Source organism: Petromyzon marinus, chromosome 1 (genome assembly GCF_048934315.1).
Source record: "Petromyzon marinus isolate PM22_M1 ecotype Great Lakes invasive population chromosome 1, UKy_Petmar_22M1.pri1.0, whole genome shotgun sequence".
NCBI classification, from domain to species: domain Eukaryota; kingdom Metazoa; phylum Chordata; class Hyperoartia; order Petromyzontiformes; family Petromyzontidae; genus Petromyzon; species Petromyzon marinus.
The window spans coordinates 14201998-14219118 of record NC_133667.1 but is presented as its reverse complement, the minus strand read 5'-3'; the positions used below and the strand labels follow the sequence as shown (position 1 = coordinate 14219118).

The 17121-nt window shown below is 47.6% G+C and overlaps 2 protein-coding genes across 8 annotated transcripts in view; one reads left to right on the top strand and one right to left on the bottom strand.

Moving 5' to 3' along the window:
- Positions 1 to 8941, top strand: part of LOC116942417 (uncharacterized) — a 44582-nt gene extending 35641 nt beyond the window's left edge. Inside the window, exon 7 of the mRNA XM_032954349.2 lies at positions 4543 to 8941. Within this exon, the coding sequence (XP_032810240.1) occupies positions 4543 to 5087 (545 nt within the window). The 3' untranslated portion in view covers positions 5088 to 8941. The remainder of the gene's footprint in view (positions 1 to 4542) is intronic.
- The window catches only part of PIGW (phosphatidylinositol glycan anchor biosynthesis class W), a 29543-nt gene continuing 20059 nt past the window's right edge, over positions 7638 to 17121 (bottom strand). For 4 of the 7 annotated variants that reach the window (XM_032954414.2, XM_032954424.2, XM_076066706.1 and 1 more), the window contains 2 exons: positions 14023 to 14185; positions 7638 to 13379 (listed from right to left, as the gene is read on the bottom strand). In XM_032954414.2, the coding sequence (XP_032810305.1) occupies positions 13045 to 13379; positions 14023 to 14185 (498 nt within the window). In that variant the 3' untranslated portion in view covers positions 7638 to 13044. The remainder of the gene's footprint in view (positions 13380 to 14022; positions 14186 to 17121) is intronic. The other 3 variants (XM_076066633.1, XR_012941611.1, XR_012941609.1) reach the window with 3 other exon arrangements.

The window sequence follows — 17121 nt, the reverse complement described above, 5'->3', positions numbered from 1 at the left end:
TGCCGGAGAGTGCTATGTCATGATCCGATCTTACAAGATGGAATCCTGCTAGTTGTAGCGAAGTGTCCGGAATCAAATCACACAGCCATGTCTCCGTGAAGCACAAAACAGAAGATGAAAGAAAGTCTTTGTTTTTTACCATCAGTAGCTGAAGTTCATCCATTTTGTTGTACAGTGAACGTACGTTGGAGAGGAAAAAGCTCGGAAGCACTGTTCGGATCCCGCGTCTGCGTAGCCGTACTAGAGCCCCCGACCGTTTACCCCTTGGGCGGCGTTTCACTGCTTGAGCAAAGCCTAGCGCGGCATTGACTAGAAAGCCTACTAATTCTGCCGCTGGAAGCAGAAAAGTAGGAATTAAATCCACAGGAGTTGTTTCCCTGATATTTAAAAGTTCGTCTCTTGTTAGAGAACTCCGAAAATCTTGGCAAAACACTGAATTGACAGACAAAACAAGACAAAAAAGGGCGCACCGACCGGCTGAGGCTACCATCATCGGCGCCATCTTCGCATCAGCACGGGTGTGCTGAACAGCAGGACTCTCTCACCAACACGGGTGTGATGAACAGCAGGCCCCTCTCACCAGCACGGGTGTGATGAATAGTAGGGCTCTCTCACCAGCACGGGTGTGTTGAACAGCAGGCCCCTCTCACCAGCACGGGTGTGCTGAACAGCAGGCCCCTCTCACCAACACGGGTGTGATGAACAGCAGGCCCCTCTCACCAGCACGGGTGTGATGAATAGTACGCCTCTCTCACCAGCACGGGTGTGTTGAACAGCAGGCCCCTCTCACCAGCACGGGTGTGCTGAACAGCAGGCCCCTCTCACTAACACAGGTGTGATGAATAGCAGGCCCCTCTCACCAGCACGGGTGTGATGAACAGTAGGCCTCTCCCATTAGCACGGGTGTGCTGAACAGCAGGCCCCTCTCACTAGCACGGGTATGTCGAACAGCAGGCCCCCCTCACCAGCACAGGTGTGCTGTACAGCAGGCCCCTCTCACCAGCACGGGTGTGTTGAACAGCAGGCCTTTCTCACCAACACGGGTGTGATGAACAGCAGGCCCCTCTCACCAGCACGGGTGTGCTGAACAGCAGGCCCCACTCACCAGCACGGGTGTGCTGAACAGCAGGCCTCTCTCACCAACACGGGTGTGATGACCAGCAGGCCCCTCTCACCAGCACGAGTGTGCTGAACAGTAGGCCCCTCAACACGGGTGTGCTGAACAGGAGGCCTCTCTCACCAGCACGGGTGTGCTGAACAGCAGGCCCCTCAACAGCAGGCCCCTCTCACCAGCACGGGTGTGCTGAACAGCAGGCCTCTCTCACCAGCACGGGTGTGCTGAACAGCAGGCCCCTCAACAGCAGGCCTCTCTCACCAGCACAGGTGTGCTGAACAGCAGGCCCCTCTCACCAGCACGGGTGTGCTGAACAGCAGGCCTCTCTCACCAACACGGATGTGATGAACAGCAGGCCCCTCTTACCAGCACGGGTGTGCTGAACAGCAGGCCTCTCTCACCAACACGGGTGTGATGAACAGCAGGCCCCTCTCAAGACAAAACTGGACAAAACAGGGCGCACCAACCGGCCGAGGCTGCCATCATCGATCGCATCATGTCCAGTTCGCATCCACGTTATATATATAAAAAAAAATGTGTTCCCCAATACATTCATTGCGCTATTTATTCAAATGGCGTGATGAAAATAACACACGGGGGTGAAGGACAGACCGTACTTGGGTTTGTGTGTAGAATGCATTGCCGAGCTGTACTTTTATCTCGGTGTTCCAGCATCTGTGTTGCGTAGATCCGCCCGCTGTGTGAACTGCTCATCAGATGCGCAAGATAGTGCCGCAAGCAAATGAAACACATTCCTGCGGAGGGAGCTGGTAGGAACGTTGGGTTGCTCGGCCAATGGCCAGGGACAACGGCGGCGTGGTGTATTCCGCAAATATGCCCGACTGTAAGGGCGGGCACAAGCCGGCGTGAGTAGTTTTATAAGGGCACCACGGGGTGACCAGCCCCTCCCCACCCAGCCCCACCCCTCCCACCCCCCACCCAGCCCCACCCTCCCCACCCAGCCCCTCCCCACCCTCCCCACCCAGCCTCTCCCCACCCTCCCCACCCAGCCCATCCCTCCCCACCCAGCCCCTCCCCACCCTCCCCTCTCCACCCAGCCCCACTCCTCCCATTTTTGGATGCATGACGAACGGACGGACGCAATAATCCCCTGTGGGCTGGTGTAACCAGGAGGTTCCTACCAGTATAATAATTTGTTCGAAGGTAGAAACAAGTGAGAGCCACCGAGACAAGTGTGTCTTTTGCTATGGAGACTCGGGATTTGTTAATGCGATACGTACATTCAATGTTATTTTAATACGTGAAATGTTTTTTTATATAATTTGTTCATCCAGAAAAGCTTTGCTGAGTCTGTAGACCAATTTCCAGGGGATTATTGCAGAGGATGGTGCAAGAAAATCCATAGATTGTACCGTACTACGCAACGTAAACTACGCTGCCTGCCTTCAGTAATCAAAAGTGTGGCAAAATAAACCCCATGACCCCGCAAGGCACGGTGAGGCCATCATCCAGCAGTGCGGAGTGACAAACGGGGGACCGTAACTTGTACACGAATCTGCATATTGTGGATGACACAGGGCCACCTTTGAATACGGTCCAATAGGTCTCTCTCCAACAAAGAGAAGTGGAGCTCATGTGGTCTGAGGTGGTGAAACAAAGATATGGAATCTACCTCCACTCCAATGAAGCTACGAAGCGTTTTCGTTACCTCTCTGCTTCGCCGTAAAAAAGAGACGAAGACAAGTTTGTTGTTGGCCAACTGTTCGCGAATACCTGGGGGCATTAATTGACCGACGTTGCAGCGGCCGTTGTAACGACGTTGGAAACTGTTGAAAATAAAGTTGTAAAAAAAAAGAGACTTGCTTCATGAATGGAAATCGTGACCTCCTCCCCCCCCCCACCCAATACCATTTATTGCCATCACAAGAGGAGCGGCCTGCTGCAACCCGATGAGTGTCACAGTGTCACAGTCTGTTGAATATTCTTGCTTCTTTCGGTAAAGTCACATAGAAGGGAAACAATAAAATAATAAAAACAATAAAATAATAAAAATATTTTTTTATTGTTTCCCTTCTACGTGACTTTACCGAAAGAACCAAGAATATGAATCCCTGCAGTCACGAAAGCTTTAAATCAAAGTCTGTTGAATGTTTCTGTAAGCTTTGCAATTGTACCATGATCAGGTGTAAAGACACTGCATCTCATAGCACATTATTGAATGACCAACAAAAACTGCACTTTAACAATGTGAACACGACACACAACCAAGGAAGAAAAATCACAAGAGCGGTGTTCTTCATTTAAAGGCCCGCGGGCCACTTGCGGCCCCGGTGCCATTTAGTGCGTCCCCTGACGTGCGGCCCCCCGACAATTGGTGTGGCGGCCCTCACACTGATTTATGTCTTATCGGCAAAAGTTCCCCTCCCCCCTCCTTTCTGAAAATTAGTGAAGAACACTGAATTAGAGAGAGGTAGCAATGGTCGTTTCCATGCCAGGTGCACAGAGCGGTACTATCTGTAGGCTACGATGGGACAACGGAGTTCAGACAGCAGCTCGACTAGGGGATGGCAGTGGAAGTTCACAATATGGTGCAACGTTGGCGAGATGTTAACTACCTCGCCTGTTATACAGGAGATCGTGGATTCGATCCCGACCCTGACAATGCCTGCTGTATATTTGGAGTTTGAATGCTCTCCCCATGGTCGCGTGGATTTTTCTCCGTGTCCTTAGGTTTTTCCCTACACCTTTAGAAACATGCGTTAGAGTATTTGCCTGCTATAAATGTCCACGTGATAAGTCACGTCGTTGAGCTATCATTTGTGGCCAGGTCGCTGCAGAAAAATAACTATATAGCTCTGCGTTTGACCTGCTAAAATAAAAAATAGTTTAGTTTTAGTTTATCAACACAGCCTAACACTAAATGCATTAACCCTTTCAACCTGAGCTAGAAACCATTTAACAAAACTACCATTAAGTGTGAATTATTCTGTAAAAACCAGTGCTAAAATATTTAGTCTTAGAATTTGTATAAAAGGTAGGGTGGATTTGTAAAGACATGGCCTGTGGGTCTCCCCATGGTCGCGTGGATTTTTTCTCCGGGTCCTCCGTTTTTTCCCTCCACATTCAGAAATGTGCGTTAAAATTATTTAGATAATTTTGCTGCTATACATTTCCACATAAGCCACTCCGTTCAACTATCATTTGTGGCCAGGTCAGGTCGCTTCTGAGAAATAAGCCAATACCTCAGTGGGCTTTACCTATTAAGATACAAATAGTTTAGTTTCATTTGTATTTTTTAAGTTATTTGTTTATCTTTACTATGCACTCCTTTTGTGTTGTATTGTTTGTTGTAACATTCTGACCCCGTGCCCACCTACAGGACCTCCTGTGAAAAAGAGACTTCACGGCTCATTGGACTCCTCCAGTGTAAATATTCCGATTCTGAATCTCCCCCCCCCCCCCCACAGGTGAGGGGCCATCGAGAAACCTGGGCCTCGCGATACTGGGCGTGAGGTCGCTGTGGACTGACCCGGCTCATTTGCCGCCGCAGTCACAGCGCCCGCAGTTGGAGGGCGAGGAAACCACCGAAAAGGTCATCGAGTGCCCCGAGTGTGGACGGGCCTTCTCCAACTCGGCCCACCTGACGGCGCACATGCGCTCACACACGGGCGAGAAGCCGTACAGCTGCGACGTGTGCGGCCGCGCCTTTTCACTCAAGGGCAACCTCAAGACGCACCAGCTGACGCACACGGGCGAGAAGCCGTACCACTGCGGCACATGCGACCGCGTCTTCACGCACTACTCGAGCCTCAAGTACCACCGGCGGACGCACACGGGCGAGAGGCCGTACAGCTGCGACGTGTGCGGCCGCTCGTTCGCGCAGGCCTCGGGCCTCAAGGCGCACCGCTTCACGCACACGGGCGAGAGGCCGTATGCGTGCCACGTGTGCGGCCGCACCTTCTTGCAGTGCCGCAGCCTCAAGGCGCACCTGTGCAAGCCCGAGGAGTTCTGAGTCGTTGGATTGGGCCAGTGGACAAAGTGGAAAAGAAAATAAAAAAAATACAACTGCCTCCCAAGGAAAATTGGATTTTTAAAATAAATTGTATTGGTGCTGGTGACCGGGGGTTTGGGCGTCTAACAGATGTCTGGCCCGCGGTTCTTCAGACCCTACTGGAAGAGACTACCTCGCAGTGTCATCTCAGGAGCTGCTGCCGTTCACAGTCACGTGTTAAGACCGTTGGAGCCGTGTGCTCTTCTGTACGTACGTTATGTATGCTGAACTTCTTTCGCACCGCACGTAGCCGACCGCGCCAATCGGAGGCGCGGCGGAAGGATACGAGGTGATTCTGGTCCGTGGTCTGGCACAACCGTTCGGGGGTGCGATGCACAAGCCTAGAGGGACGAAGGTCCACTACGTTGGTCGGCTTTCGAGATGGACGATCGTGCTTCCGCAGCATATATTTAACACCGGGTCGCGATATTTTTTTTTCCACGTCCGGACTTTCCTCTAAACCAGTGGTCTGAACCTGGGGGTGTGACGAGATGCCCCTTTTAGGGGTGCAAAACATGGTCAGATTTTTTTAGGAGGTAAATCATCGAAAATACAAATTAAGCACGTAAGTGCAACTACTTTGTTTCATCAAATCCTATGTATTAACATACATTTTATTATGATTGAGAACCAAAGGGGTGCAGGCTGCAGTAAATGTTAAGAACCACTGCTCTGAACGCACGTTTCTCCCATGCAGAGCATGCATACTCCTTTGCTAAGTAGCAGCGAGCCGGTGCGGTTGACCCGAGTGTAGATGCATTAGCTCGGCATTTAGCGTTGGCCGGTTTCAAGACGATGGTACGTTGTGAGCGCAACCGTTGCTGTGGTTTTCTCAACACGTGCCTTGTGTGGCAGCGATTGGTCGGTCGAGTATTGCACGTGATGGTCAGGATTTGAGCGGTGGGCCAGTTTTGCGCCATTCAATTGCATTTCCGAGCAAGGTACGGCTTCGTGTTTCCGTTCCCTTGTAGATGGAAGGTGCACGCTTTGGTCTTAACCAGGTCGGTTCGGAGTTTTTTTCCCTCGTAATGTTACCTTTGTTGAAGTCACCGTCGGGGTTGTTTCGACATACGTTGAACTTCTTTTACACCATACGTAGCCAACCGTGCTAATCGGAGGTGTGACGTGGTGAACGTCCTTGTGCCTTGGTCTGTCACAGGGGTTGTTCGTGAAAATTAAACCTTTGGGGTCCTGGTAGATTGGCCGATAAGACGTTAAAAACGGTGATGGTGCGAGCACGCTGCCTTTTGGAAGACCATTTTCCATTGGTGCCAGCGACTTCGCTTTCCATCCAGTTCTATGAAGAATCGTCGGTCCTTTAGTCGAGTCTGTGGATGAGTTCTTCAAGTCATATCATTTTTGATTTGAAGCTTCAAGTCATCTTCAGCAACTTGGCAAGTAGCCGTCGATAACCGACGGTGTTTTGTAGGCTGGCGATAGGTCTTCCAACATCTCCTGTAACGAAACCTTTCTCAAAATCTTCCTCGCTGTGCGTTACATAGGATGGAGCAGCTGGTTTTTTGTGCGTGATTCACCTGGGGCGACTTCCAGCTTGCTCCGTCGCGTCAACACGTCATGCAATGATTCACCATGAGCCTTTCAAACGGCTTGTTAATGCGGCAGAGTAGGGGAGATGGATCGAAAACTCCTGGCCACCAATGGGTTATGTCCCCCGTTTGAGAAATGACACTCCCTCGGGCTTGCCTCCAGATGTTTCAGGATCCTTGTGGGTAGTCACACAACTTGTAGAAGTCCTGAGCTTTCAGCCTGACATCTTTGATTTGTTCCGTCATGTCTGTGTGTATGTAGAACTTCACACCGTACGTAGCCAACCGTGATAATCGAAGGTGTGGGGGGAAAGACAACAAACTAAACACAAAGTGGATAAAAATAAGTGAGTTTTGAATGTAGATTATTTAAAAGTGCATTTATCCCAGTGGCTTCCTAATATCGGAAGAGCATTCCAGACGGCCGCAGAAGCGCATGTGAAAGCGCGCGATGCGGTGAGAAGTGTTGCTCCCATTGGCTTGCTTCCAGAGTTTCGGGATCCTTGTGAGTAACCACACAATTTGTCGAGGTCCTGGAGCTTTCAGCCTGACATCTTTTACTTGTCCCTTCAACGAATGTCATGGAGGCTTGCCGCTTTTCCGCTATTCAATGAGCTCATGCCAGCCCGAAGGTGTACTGTTGAGAATGGCTGGGTGAACCCATGGATGTGTGGGTGTTGGATTAGGTGGGTGTTTAGTTTGTCGATTTGGTGCAGGTCTGGTCGAAACCAGCTGGTGGGTCACTTGGTTGGGTGTAATGTTACGATAAATTATTCTTTATTGTTATATTAAATCATTTTTTACAGAAATCCAGTGGTATCACACCTAAACTGAAACAATATAACCAATACAAATAAGCAAAGAGAAAACACTGAAACACCCAACAAAAGTCCCATGAAAATACGTAAAAAATAAACACATTGGTTGCATAAACGAGATTTAAAACACCACTTGAAAAAATTACTTTAAAACAAGTGTCCCTCAACTTTATTTGCAGCAGGCCACAATACATTTAAAGTGTTGGCTGGTCACGTGACATCGTGTAATTTCACGTGTAGACGTTATATAACGTCGCACAGTTGTATGGTAAAATAACATCTGTACACGTGACCAATATATATAATTGTCAGCGATCTCATCTGTATATTTGTTGAATACGTAGGCTTTTGCGAACAATATTATCCATGATCAAGGATGTTTTTTTCCGGGTTAGATCGTGTAAATATAAATGTGTCAATCTTGATTTGAAGCTTTTGTGACTGCAGAATCCATACTCTTTGGTTCTTTCGGTAAAGTCACGTAGGTATAAAACAATAAAGAACCAAAGAGTATAAATGTGTCCTTAACTCACCACCACCCGGCACAGCCAAGTAGTGTAAGGTTTGTCACGTAAACATTTACAAATTTACAATCTTTACGTGTTGAGTCGTAACTAATTATCACCTTTTAACCCCAAAAAATGCCTTTATTATGGCTCTGTATATTTTATCTCACTAATCTGTATTTATTATTTCTCGGTTGGGCCATAACTAAGCGGGCCACTCCAAAAGCCTCTCATAGGCCAGATATGGCCCACAGGCAACCAGTTGAAGACTTTGCTTTAAAGGACACCTTAAATGCTTTTAACATTGTCCCCGATTATATTTTTGTCATATTTAAATGACACATTCACAATCCGCACGATTAAATGGAGAGGACCGCATTCCTGTTGTCCCGAGCGTCCCACGCTTCGCTCGCTAAAATCTCACGATCTGCGCTGTCTGCTCACGTGCGCCATCTCAGCCCCAGTGAGTTTTCTTGGTACAAAACTTGGTGTAAACTGCAGCCAATAGCCAACCGTGTGTGTGTGTACACCAAGGAGATAGGTGGAGGTTATTCTTTTTAAAGGAGGCATAGACTCTGGCCTGAACTCGAGGATATTTGGCCTACTCTTACAAGATGTCTTGGAACAGTTGCGAGTACCCAGACTTTGCCTCGCTGTTCAACAAAACTGTGGTCTTACAGGAGGTGGGGAATTCTGCCAATTTTAGCACTGTTTCTACTGCTGTGCCAGCAATTTGAAACCGGGTGCCCTCTGGATTGATCGAAGGGCGATCAAGGTCGAGTTGGAATATCAAGTAAAAAAACTCACCGCGGTCATCATTAACACTACATATATTTTTTGTAATAAGGTACTGTCATATATTGGTGTGGATTTTGGGTTTTAATTTGTGTTAATTTGTTGCTGTGTACCACTTCCAATAAAGTATTTCCTTTCCTGACAAAAAACGGGTGTGTAAATGCAACTGTTTGGTGTCTCGCCTGGGTCCTAAGTTAATAGTGATGACGATCAGTTCAACAGAATGTAATCTTATATATAATATAAAAAAGGGAAATTTGTGAATGTGTCTGTTCAAAATGTTTAGCATACTTCCCGACATGCAACAAACTTGAAATGTGGCATGTGGGTACTTTCCAGACTGTACACCATGCACAAATGATAAAAATAGACTTTTGTATTTTTGGGGTGGGGGGGGCGCAATAATGCATATATTTTGCACGGCAAGTGAGCTGTGACGTCACATCTGTCATCACCCGCATGCGGAAGCGTAACGCAGTGTTCCTGCCGATGTCACGCATCCCCCCCCCAAATCCTCTGCGACTAAAGTGCCATACAAATGTGTTGTAGGTCTAAGGCGTTCTTCACGCAGCATTGCTTTATTTCAGTCGTTTACTGCCGTACGCACCCTGAAAGTTGTGTGTCTGCTGCAAGCGCGTGTATATGGGGGGAGCAGTAGTGTAGTGGTTAGCGCGCTGCACTACGAACCCGGCGACCCGAGTTCGATTCCCGCTCACGGCTACCACCGGTCACGATTACTTGAACCGGTCCTGGGCCTTCCCTAGGTCGACTCAGCCTAAAACGAGTAACTCATGTGGTGTGTGAACATCGCCACTGGGGGTACAAAGGTGGCCGGGCGTGGTGAATCCAAGTCCCGGGCGAAACCAAGTAGTAAAGCTAGTTGTAGTATAAAGTATCTGTAATTACATAAGCTGTTCGATGTGCGTTTCAAGTTCTATCCATTAAAAGAAAGATAATTCAGAGTCAAAAGCCATCAGTGGCACAAGTACAGAAAATGCCCGTAAAATCTGTCAGGTTGTGATTGTAGTAGACTCCGAAAAGCTGCAAGGTAAAACATAAAACATCTTAGAGTAGTACATATGCACGCCGCTAGTCAGATCGCAAATCTAGGAGCATGGCAGTGGTTGCTCGGAATGATGTCATCACTTCCACTGCACCAGCAATCAACTGCTAGGAAGACAACCCCCATGCAACTTGGTAACCAGGTTACCCATGTCAGATGACAACTGTGATATGATTGGTCCATACACTTCAGCCAATATGTGGCTGTGGTACATATATTTTTTATTATATCCGTAATTAATATAATAAATTTGTTAATGCTATTAATGTTAATGCAAATAGCGATGTTTTCATAATTTTTGACTTTGACAATCAACCTTAAAGTGGTCCTGTCCACCGCTTAAGTACTCTCCTAACTTTATAAGCCTTATTTGACCCAAATGCCATATTAAATCGGCACTGTGACAAGACTTAGTTTATGCAACTTTCTAGATTTGCACAAGTCTTTCTGCATTTGGGGCTCCAGAATTTCACGCTCAGCTGTGGCACCCTCTAGAGCACAAACAGCAGCGGGTTTACAGCAGATGACGAATTCTGATTAAAACAAAACAGGTGATGGAACAAACTGCGTCTATTTCGTTGTTTTTCCCCTCTTTAATTATTCTTCAACAATACAGATTGACTGTTGTACATTTTGCCGTCACCCAGACATTCCACAATAACCTATTCCCTGCCATATGTAATCAATTATATTTACGTTCAATTACGTTTTAGATTTGCCGACCCCCTGCTCTAGTGACATCATAGACATAACGAAAGGTCGCGTACCTCCAAATGGCAAACAGGAGCCCTACGACTTCGGCCACGTCGCAACGACACACGGCAGCCTGCGGGGAGCCACTTCGCGCTCGTCTATGCAGCCCAGTGCACGGAGGAAGATTTTAAACCCATAACCGGGGAGGGGAGTCATCTATATATATAAAAGTCAAAAAATGTCTGTGGGTTTGTGTGTGACTTTGTGTGTTCACGCGCTTGCAAAGGATTTGGCTCTCCAACGGTGGGGTTTACGTTAAATAAAAATAGCCAGGTACCACGCCGTAAGCCCCGCCGTGAGCAAGCGCTATTCCTTTTTCACATTCGTCAACTTTAAATTAGTTTAATTAGCGATTTAGTGCGATTTGTGTGTGCTATCTCTTTATTTATTTATGACGCATGCACGACCATACCAACTCGTGCGCCTTTGGTGGGAGGGAGACATTTTCTTTCGCGTTAAAAATGCTATACAAAAAACACTAAACGCTAAGCTTAAATCTTCACTGTGTGATGTCCCCCCCCTACCCCGATGCGTGCAGTTACTAATATATACAGTCGCTAGATGCTACCACTATAGGCCGTAGATATTACTGCAGAGTGGCCGGGGAGATCGTGGCTGGGGGGGGGGGGGGGGGGGCGGTCAGGGGTAGCAGCCCAGCCCCAGCCTGCCAAGGTGCCACCTCGGCCGGCTGGACAATCTAGGCGAGGCCGGAGGCTCTACACGGGACTAAGCCTCACCATGCCACTCTGTCAGGTGAGTACTTTGTGCTATAGAGTCTATAAATACAGTATGCACTGCTGTAATCATAGCAGGTACCACCACAGTATGCACTGCTGTTCCATTTTTAAGAGAAGTTTTTCAAATATTTTTAATAACCGGGTACTTCCCGCTAGTACAAAATAAATTGGAATGCGTACGCCCACAGTATGAGAACTTGAGAAGAGAGACCTACAATTAACTACGGAAGTGGATGCCAAGAGAAGGCGAGGGAAGCGAAAGATGGTGGAACAAGTGGCGGCAGAATTGACGACATCGCAACGTTCAGAGGGCACTTCTGGACAAGAATGGTTAATGAAAGGAAGGGATTAAAAAGGCCTTTGTCTACCAAAATCAGCAAGGAGCATAAACCATCATCACGCAAATTCCGATCATCCTCGCAGCAGCGGATTTTGGCTGGCCATCAAACAAAGACGGCCGTCACTGCCATCGAGCGCTTTCAGATGCGCTTCTGTGGCCGTCTGGAACGGTCTTCCTACCGATATTAGGAAGCCACTGGAGCATTGCCCTTTTAAATAATTTAAATTGACAAACTAATTTATTTAGAACTGCTTTTTGGTTCAGTTTGTTCTTCCCCTACACCTCCGATTGGCACGGTTGGCTATGTATGGTGCGAAAGAAGTTCAACATACATGCATATACGTCCGGCAGTGACAATAGCATCAAGGGCGACACACCATTCTGGAGCTCAGAGCCTCGATTTCAAGGTGAATAAGCAGGTTTCTTTTTATATACAAGCAGACATAAATTGCTGCATTGCTGTGTTTCGATATTATTTTATTAATGTAATAAAATTGTCCAAAATTTTTTATGGGTTATATATTTTTATATCTTACTAATATTTATTTCCCAATTTTGCTTACAATTGTGCTATTTCCATCTGGTTATGAGATGAAATTCCCATCAGAACTTACAGAGTAGTGCATCACCCCCATGCTATGGAACGGCCCGCGAATGCAGATATTGCAGAACTACTTCCGAGTTCCTGTCAAAGTTACCTCTTGTAGCCACACAATAAACAGCACACTTTCCCACATGCCCACCTAAGAAATGTTCATCAGATGGATGTCAACTCGAAATGTATACAATTTAAGTTACAAACCAACGTTAAAGTGATATTTATTTGTAGTCATTGATGACCATGCTGAGAGCATAAACATGCCCAGTTTAATTATCAGTGCCTGCTGGGATGGAAACTTAGGCGTGCGGTGGTCAATGGGATTTTTTGAAATTCTAAGAGCTGAAATTTTTGCCAAATGAAGTGGAAAATTCAACTTTAAGTTAATGTTTTGCAAATAGTCGGGGTAGTAGGCGGGTGAGAAACCCGGACTCAAAACCCAGGAAGTCAATGCTACCATCTCATCGTCTATGACCTCTGAGCGACCCTGCCACCAATACCCAAGCAACCCCAATTCGAACACGATTCGAAATTCAGAGCTGGAATTTAGCCAAATTAAGCTAAAACCAAAACTTACGTTCGTAGCTTTTTTTGTGCGCATTCATTGGCCATTGAGCCAGAGGCCATCAACTCTCTGCGCTTGAGAGAACCTAGCTACATAATCACAACCCGCATCGTCAGTGGTACTGGCCCAGCATTTCTCTCTACGACCCGCAACCTCCCGGCCCACCCGGCCACCCCCGTGACTGCAGCGCCACTCATCACCAGCACTTGAGCGTGACCTGGCGCAGGTGCAGCACGAACGTGATAAGCGTCACTGTCAGCAGGTAGAGCGTCATTGTCATGGTGGCTTTCAAGTCGGACGCCGCCAGCGTGTCGGTGCACACGTTCACCAGGCCCGTGCACAGGTTACAGATGAGGAAGAAGAACAGCTGGTTGCGGTTGATGGCTGCCAGCAGGCAGTGCTTCGGCGGTGGTGGGGTCGACAATTTCCCTCCGCCGTCGGCGCCGCCCGCGACCTTTCCGCTGGTGCCGCCCGCTGTTTCCGCCCCCGCCACATCCGACCAGCCAGTCCGGCGCGCCAGCTCGCGGGAGTCTGCGGTGACAGAAGAATGGTTCACCGTGGTGGGTGGAAAATAGCAGCCGCCATTGTAATTTACTTTGGGAATTTTTTTTAGTTTTTACTTTTTCCAACTCGGCTGGAAAGCTTTTGTGCTTTCAACCCTTTTCGTTCATCCACCTTGTCCCATACCAATTATATACCCATTATGTCTAATTATACAAGGGTGAAAGTATTAGAGTTACTCACACCTATGACCAAATTTCATCATTAGTCCGAAGCTAAGCCGGGTTGAGCCTGGACAGTCCTTGGATGGGCATCCACCATGCAAGACAGATGTTATAGGCTTGTGGGGCTACGTGGTAGGCAGAAGAGCGCAATTCAGCTAAATCCATTGTGCTGTACTTCTACGCTCCCACGTCTATGCCGCTCCTCGCCTTCATCAACCCGTACCGACCAGCACAGTAAAGTTAGCGTTTGAAAAAAACTAAACCCCGAGAGCTCACACGACGTGAGGAGAGCCCTCCATCCAGCAGCGGATTGAAAAAAAAGACTGTACTTGTAGACATTTACATTCACGGAAAACAGCAAGGCTGAGAGCACCCCCCTGCCCCCCACCCTTTGCCCGGGTCACTGCAGGACTTCTCCCAGTGACCCGGTCAGCGAACCGCCCCATTACCTGCCCAGCAGGGGGCGACCCTTTGCCGACCTTTGTGCACTGGCATCCCGTCGTCGACTTGCGGGACGCTCGCCGCGTGACCACCTCCGACCAGTCGCGTCACGCCCACGAGCAGGAGGTCGAAGAGCATGGCGGTGGAGATGAAGAGGATGCTCTGGGCCAGCTGAGGATGGGCAGAAAGGCAAACGAAGTGTCTCATCACAATATCTTACTTTCTGTTATCCCCTGATGTTTGGAATTCTCTCCAATTACCACTTCCCTCTCTGCAAGTACTGACAGATCTCTCACCTCTCACAGAGCAGTGAAATCCCAACCCCATCCCCTCCCTCCCACCGTGCGGGGAACTACAGTGGCGAGATATTAACAAACTCGCCTGGTATACAGGAGGTTGTGGGTTTGATTCCGACGCTGATACCTGTATATTTGGAGTGTGCATGTTCTCCCCTCGTGGTCGTGTGGATTTTTTTTCCAGGTCCTCTGCTTATTCCCTCCACATTTAGAATCAACATGCGTTTAGAGTATTTGGCTGCTATTAATTTCCACGTGATAAGACACTTCGTTGAGCTATTATTCGTGGCCAGGTCGCTTGTGAAAAAATAACTATATAGCGCAGTAGGGCCTTACCTGGTTAAATACAAAATTATTTTCAGTTGAGTGTTGGAGAATGACCCACAGAAACGGACATCACAATACTACTTCCGAGACCTCAGCTCTACACAGTAATGTGGGGGTGCGGGCAGCACTTTTTCACCTAACTTTCTACAAGGGGTCATATTCATCGCAGTCAAATAATCAGTCAAAGGATACTAGATTTGAAGCTTTCGTGACTGCAAGGATCCATACTTTTTGGTTCTATTCGGTAAAGTCACGTAGGTAAAAAATAAAACAACAAAAAATCACGACGTTTCGCCCACAACACAAGCGGCCTTCATCAGGTGAAGGGATCAGGCTGTCTCGAGGACAGCGCTGGAGTGGAACACAGCCACGCTCAGACCGCGACCTTTAAGCTGTGTGCGAGGAAACAAGGTGCCTTGACAAAGGAATTAGCATAAAAAAATAGCATTTGATTGCCCGACTTAGCATAGAAGTGCTGTACATGCAAGTGCACATGCCGGTTGGCGCGGGGGGGGGGGGGGGGGGAGTTTCCCTATTGATGGTGTGAAAAGGGAATTTAAGAGCTGCGAAAGTTTGGGGTACCACTACTTGAAAAATATACTGTACCATTGAAAATTAGTTTAATGTTTGGTTCCATTTAGAACATCTTTCCAATGGTTGCTTAATTTGAAACCATCTTCTCGGTTGAAATTGTGTCTGTGCTTGTAGATCTGAATTGCCTCGTGAACAAATCTCTGATAAAAAAAACCCGTGGGTTTGCAAAGAACCTTGGTATCGGAGAAAATTATATCGTGATCACCCACAGCGTTGTAACAATGATCAGCTACGGCAGAAGAATTCGTTTTACCGTGTTTCAAATCTGATTTGTGCTCGCGAATTCAGTCAGAGACATGTCGCTTTGTCTCCCCGATATAGCAATCACCGCAGGTACAACTCAATTTGTAAACCCCGGGGTACTGTAAGTCAGGAATGACATCCTTCACGGATGGGATCAGATCACTAATTTTGTGTACTGTATTGAACCGGACCTGGATCTTGTGTTTGTTTAGAATTTTGGAAATCCTTTTAGTAACGCCTGCTATATATGGTAGTGTGATGGTTTTGACCGGAGTATCAAGTGGTTGTTTCTGTATGGAGGGAGAAACAGCTTGGCGGATGGTACGGTCAGAGTATCCATTCCTTTTGAGGGCCAGGTGTACATGTTTTAATTCACTGGTCAGGTGGTGTTGGTCCGAAATGCAATGAGCCCTATGGTATAAAGTTTTGATGAGAGAATTCTTCAGGGCTGGGTGGTGGTGGGAATCAGGCTTCAAGTAGGAATCCGTGTGGGTGGGTTTCCTGTAGACAGAATGCCCCAATGAGCCATCAGGTCTCCTCTCAAACAGAACATCCAAGAATGGTAGCTTGCCATCTTTCTCCACCTCCATGGTGAAATTTATGGCGGGATGTCTGGGATTGATGTGGTGTATGGCCATGTGGCCAAATGACGAAAGTGTCATCCATGTGGTATCAGGCACTGGGACAAGACCCCGATACACCTCCACTGGTTAGGCACTGCCTCAACAATACCTACTTTACTTGGAATGGCTCCTTCTACAAACAAAATGAGGGTACCCCCATGAGATCCCCCTTGTCACCAGTGATAGCCAATATTTTCATGGAGAAATTTGAATCAGACGCCATCCAGACTTCCACCCTCAGACTTTCCCTGTGGAAGAGATATGTGGATGACACTTTCGTCATTTGGCCACATGGCCATACACCACATCAATTCCAGACATCCCGCCATCAATTTCACCATGGAGGTGGAGAAAGATGGCAAGCTACCATTCTTGGATGTTCTGTTTGAGAGGAGACCTGATGGCTCATTGGGGCATTCTGTCTACAGGAAACCCACCCACACGGATTCCTACTTGAAGCCTGATTCCCACCACCACCCAGCCCTGAAGAATTCTCTCATCAAAACTTTATACCATAGGGCTCATTGCATTTCGGACCAACACCACCTGACCAGTGAATTAAAACATGTACACCTGGCCCTCAAAAGGAATGGATACTCTGACCGTACCATCCGCCAAGCTGTTTCTCCCTCCATACAGAAACAACCACTTGATACTCCGGTCAAAACCATCACACTACCATATATAGCAGGCGTTACTAAAAGGATTTCCAAAATTCTAAACAAACACAAGATCCAGGTCCGGTTCAATACAGTACACAAAATTAGTGATCTGATCCCATCCGTGAAGGATGTCATTCCTGACTTACAGTACCCCGGGGTTTACAAATTGAGTTGTACCTGCGGTGATTGCTATATCGGGGAGACAAAGCGACATGTCTCTGACTGAATTCGCGAGCACAAATCAGATTTGAAACACGGTAAAACGAATTCTTCTCCGTAGCTGATCATTGTTACAACGCTGTGGGTGATCACGATATAATTTTCTCCGATACCAAGGTTCTTTGCAAACCCACGGGTTTTTT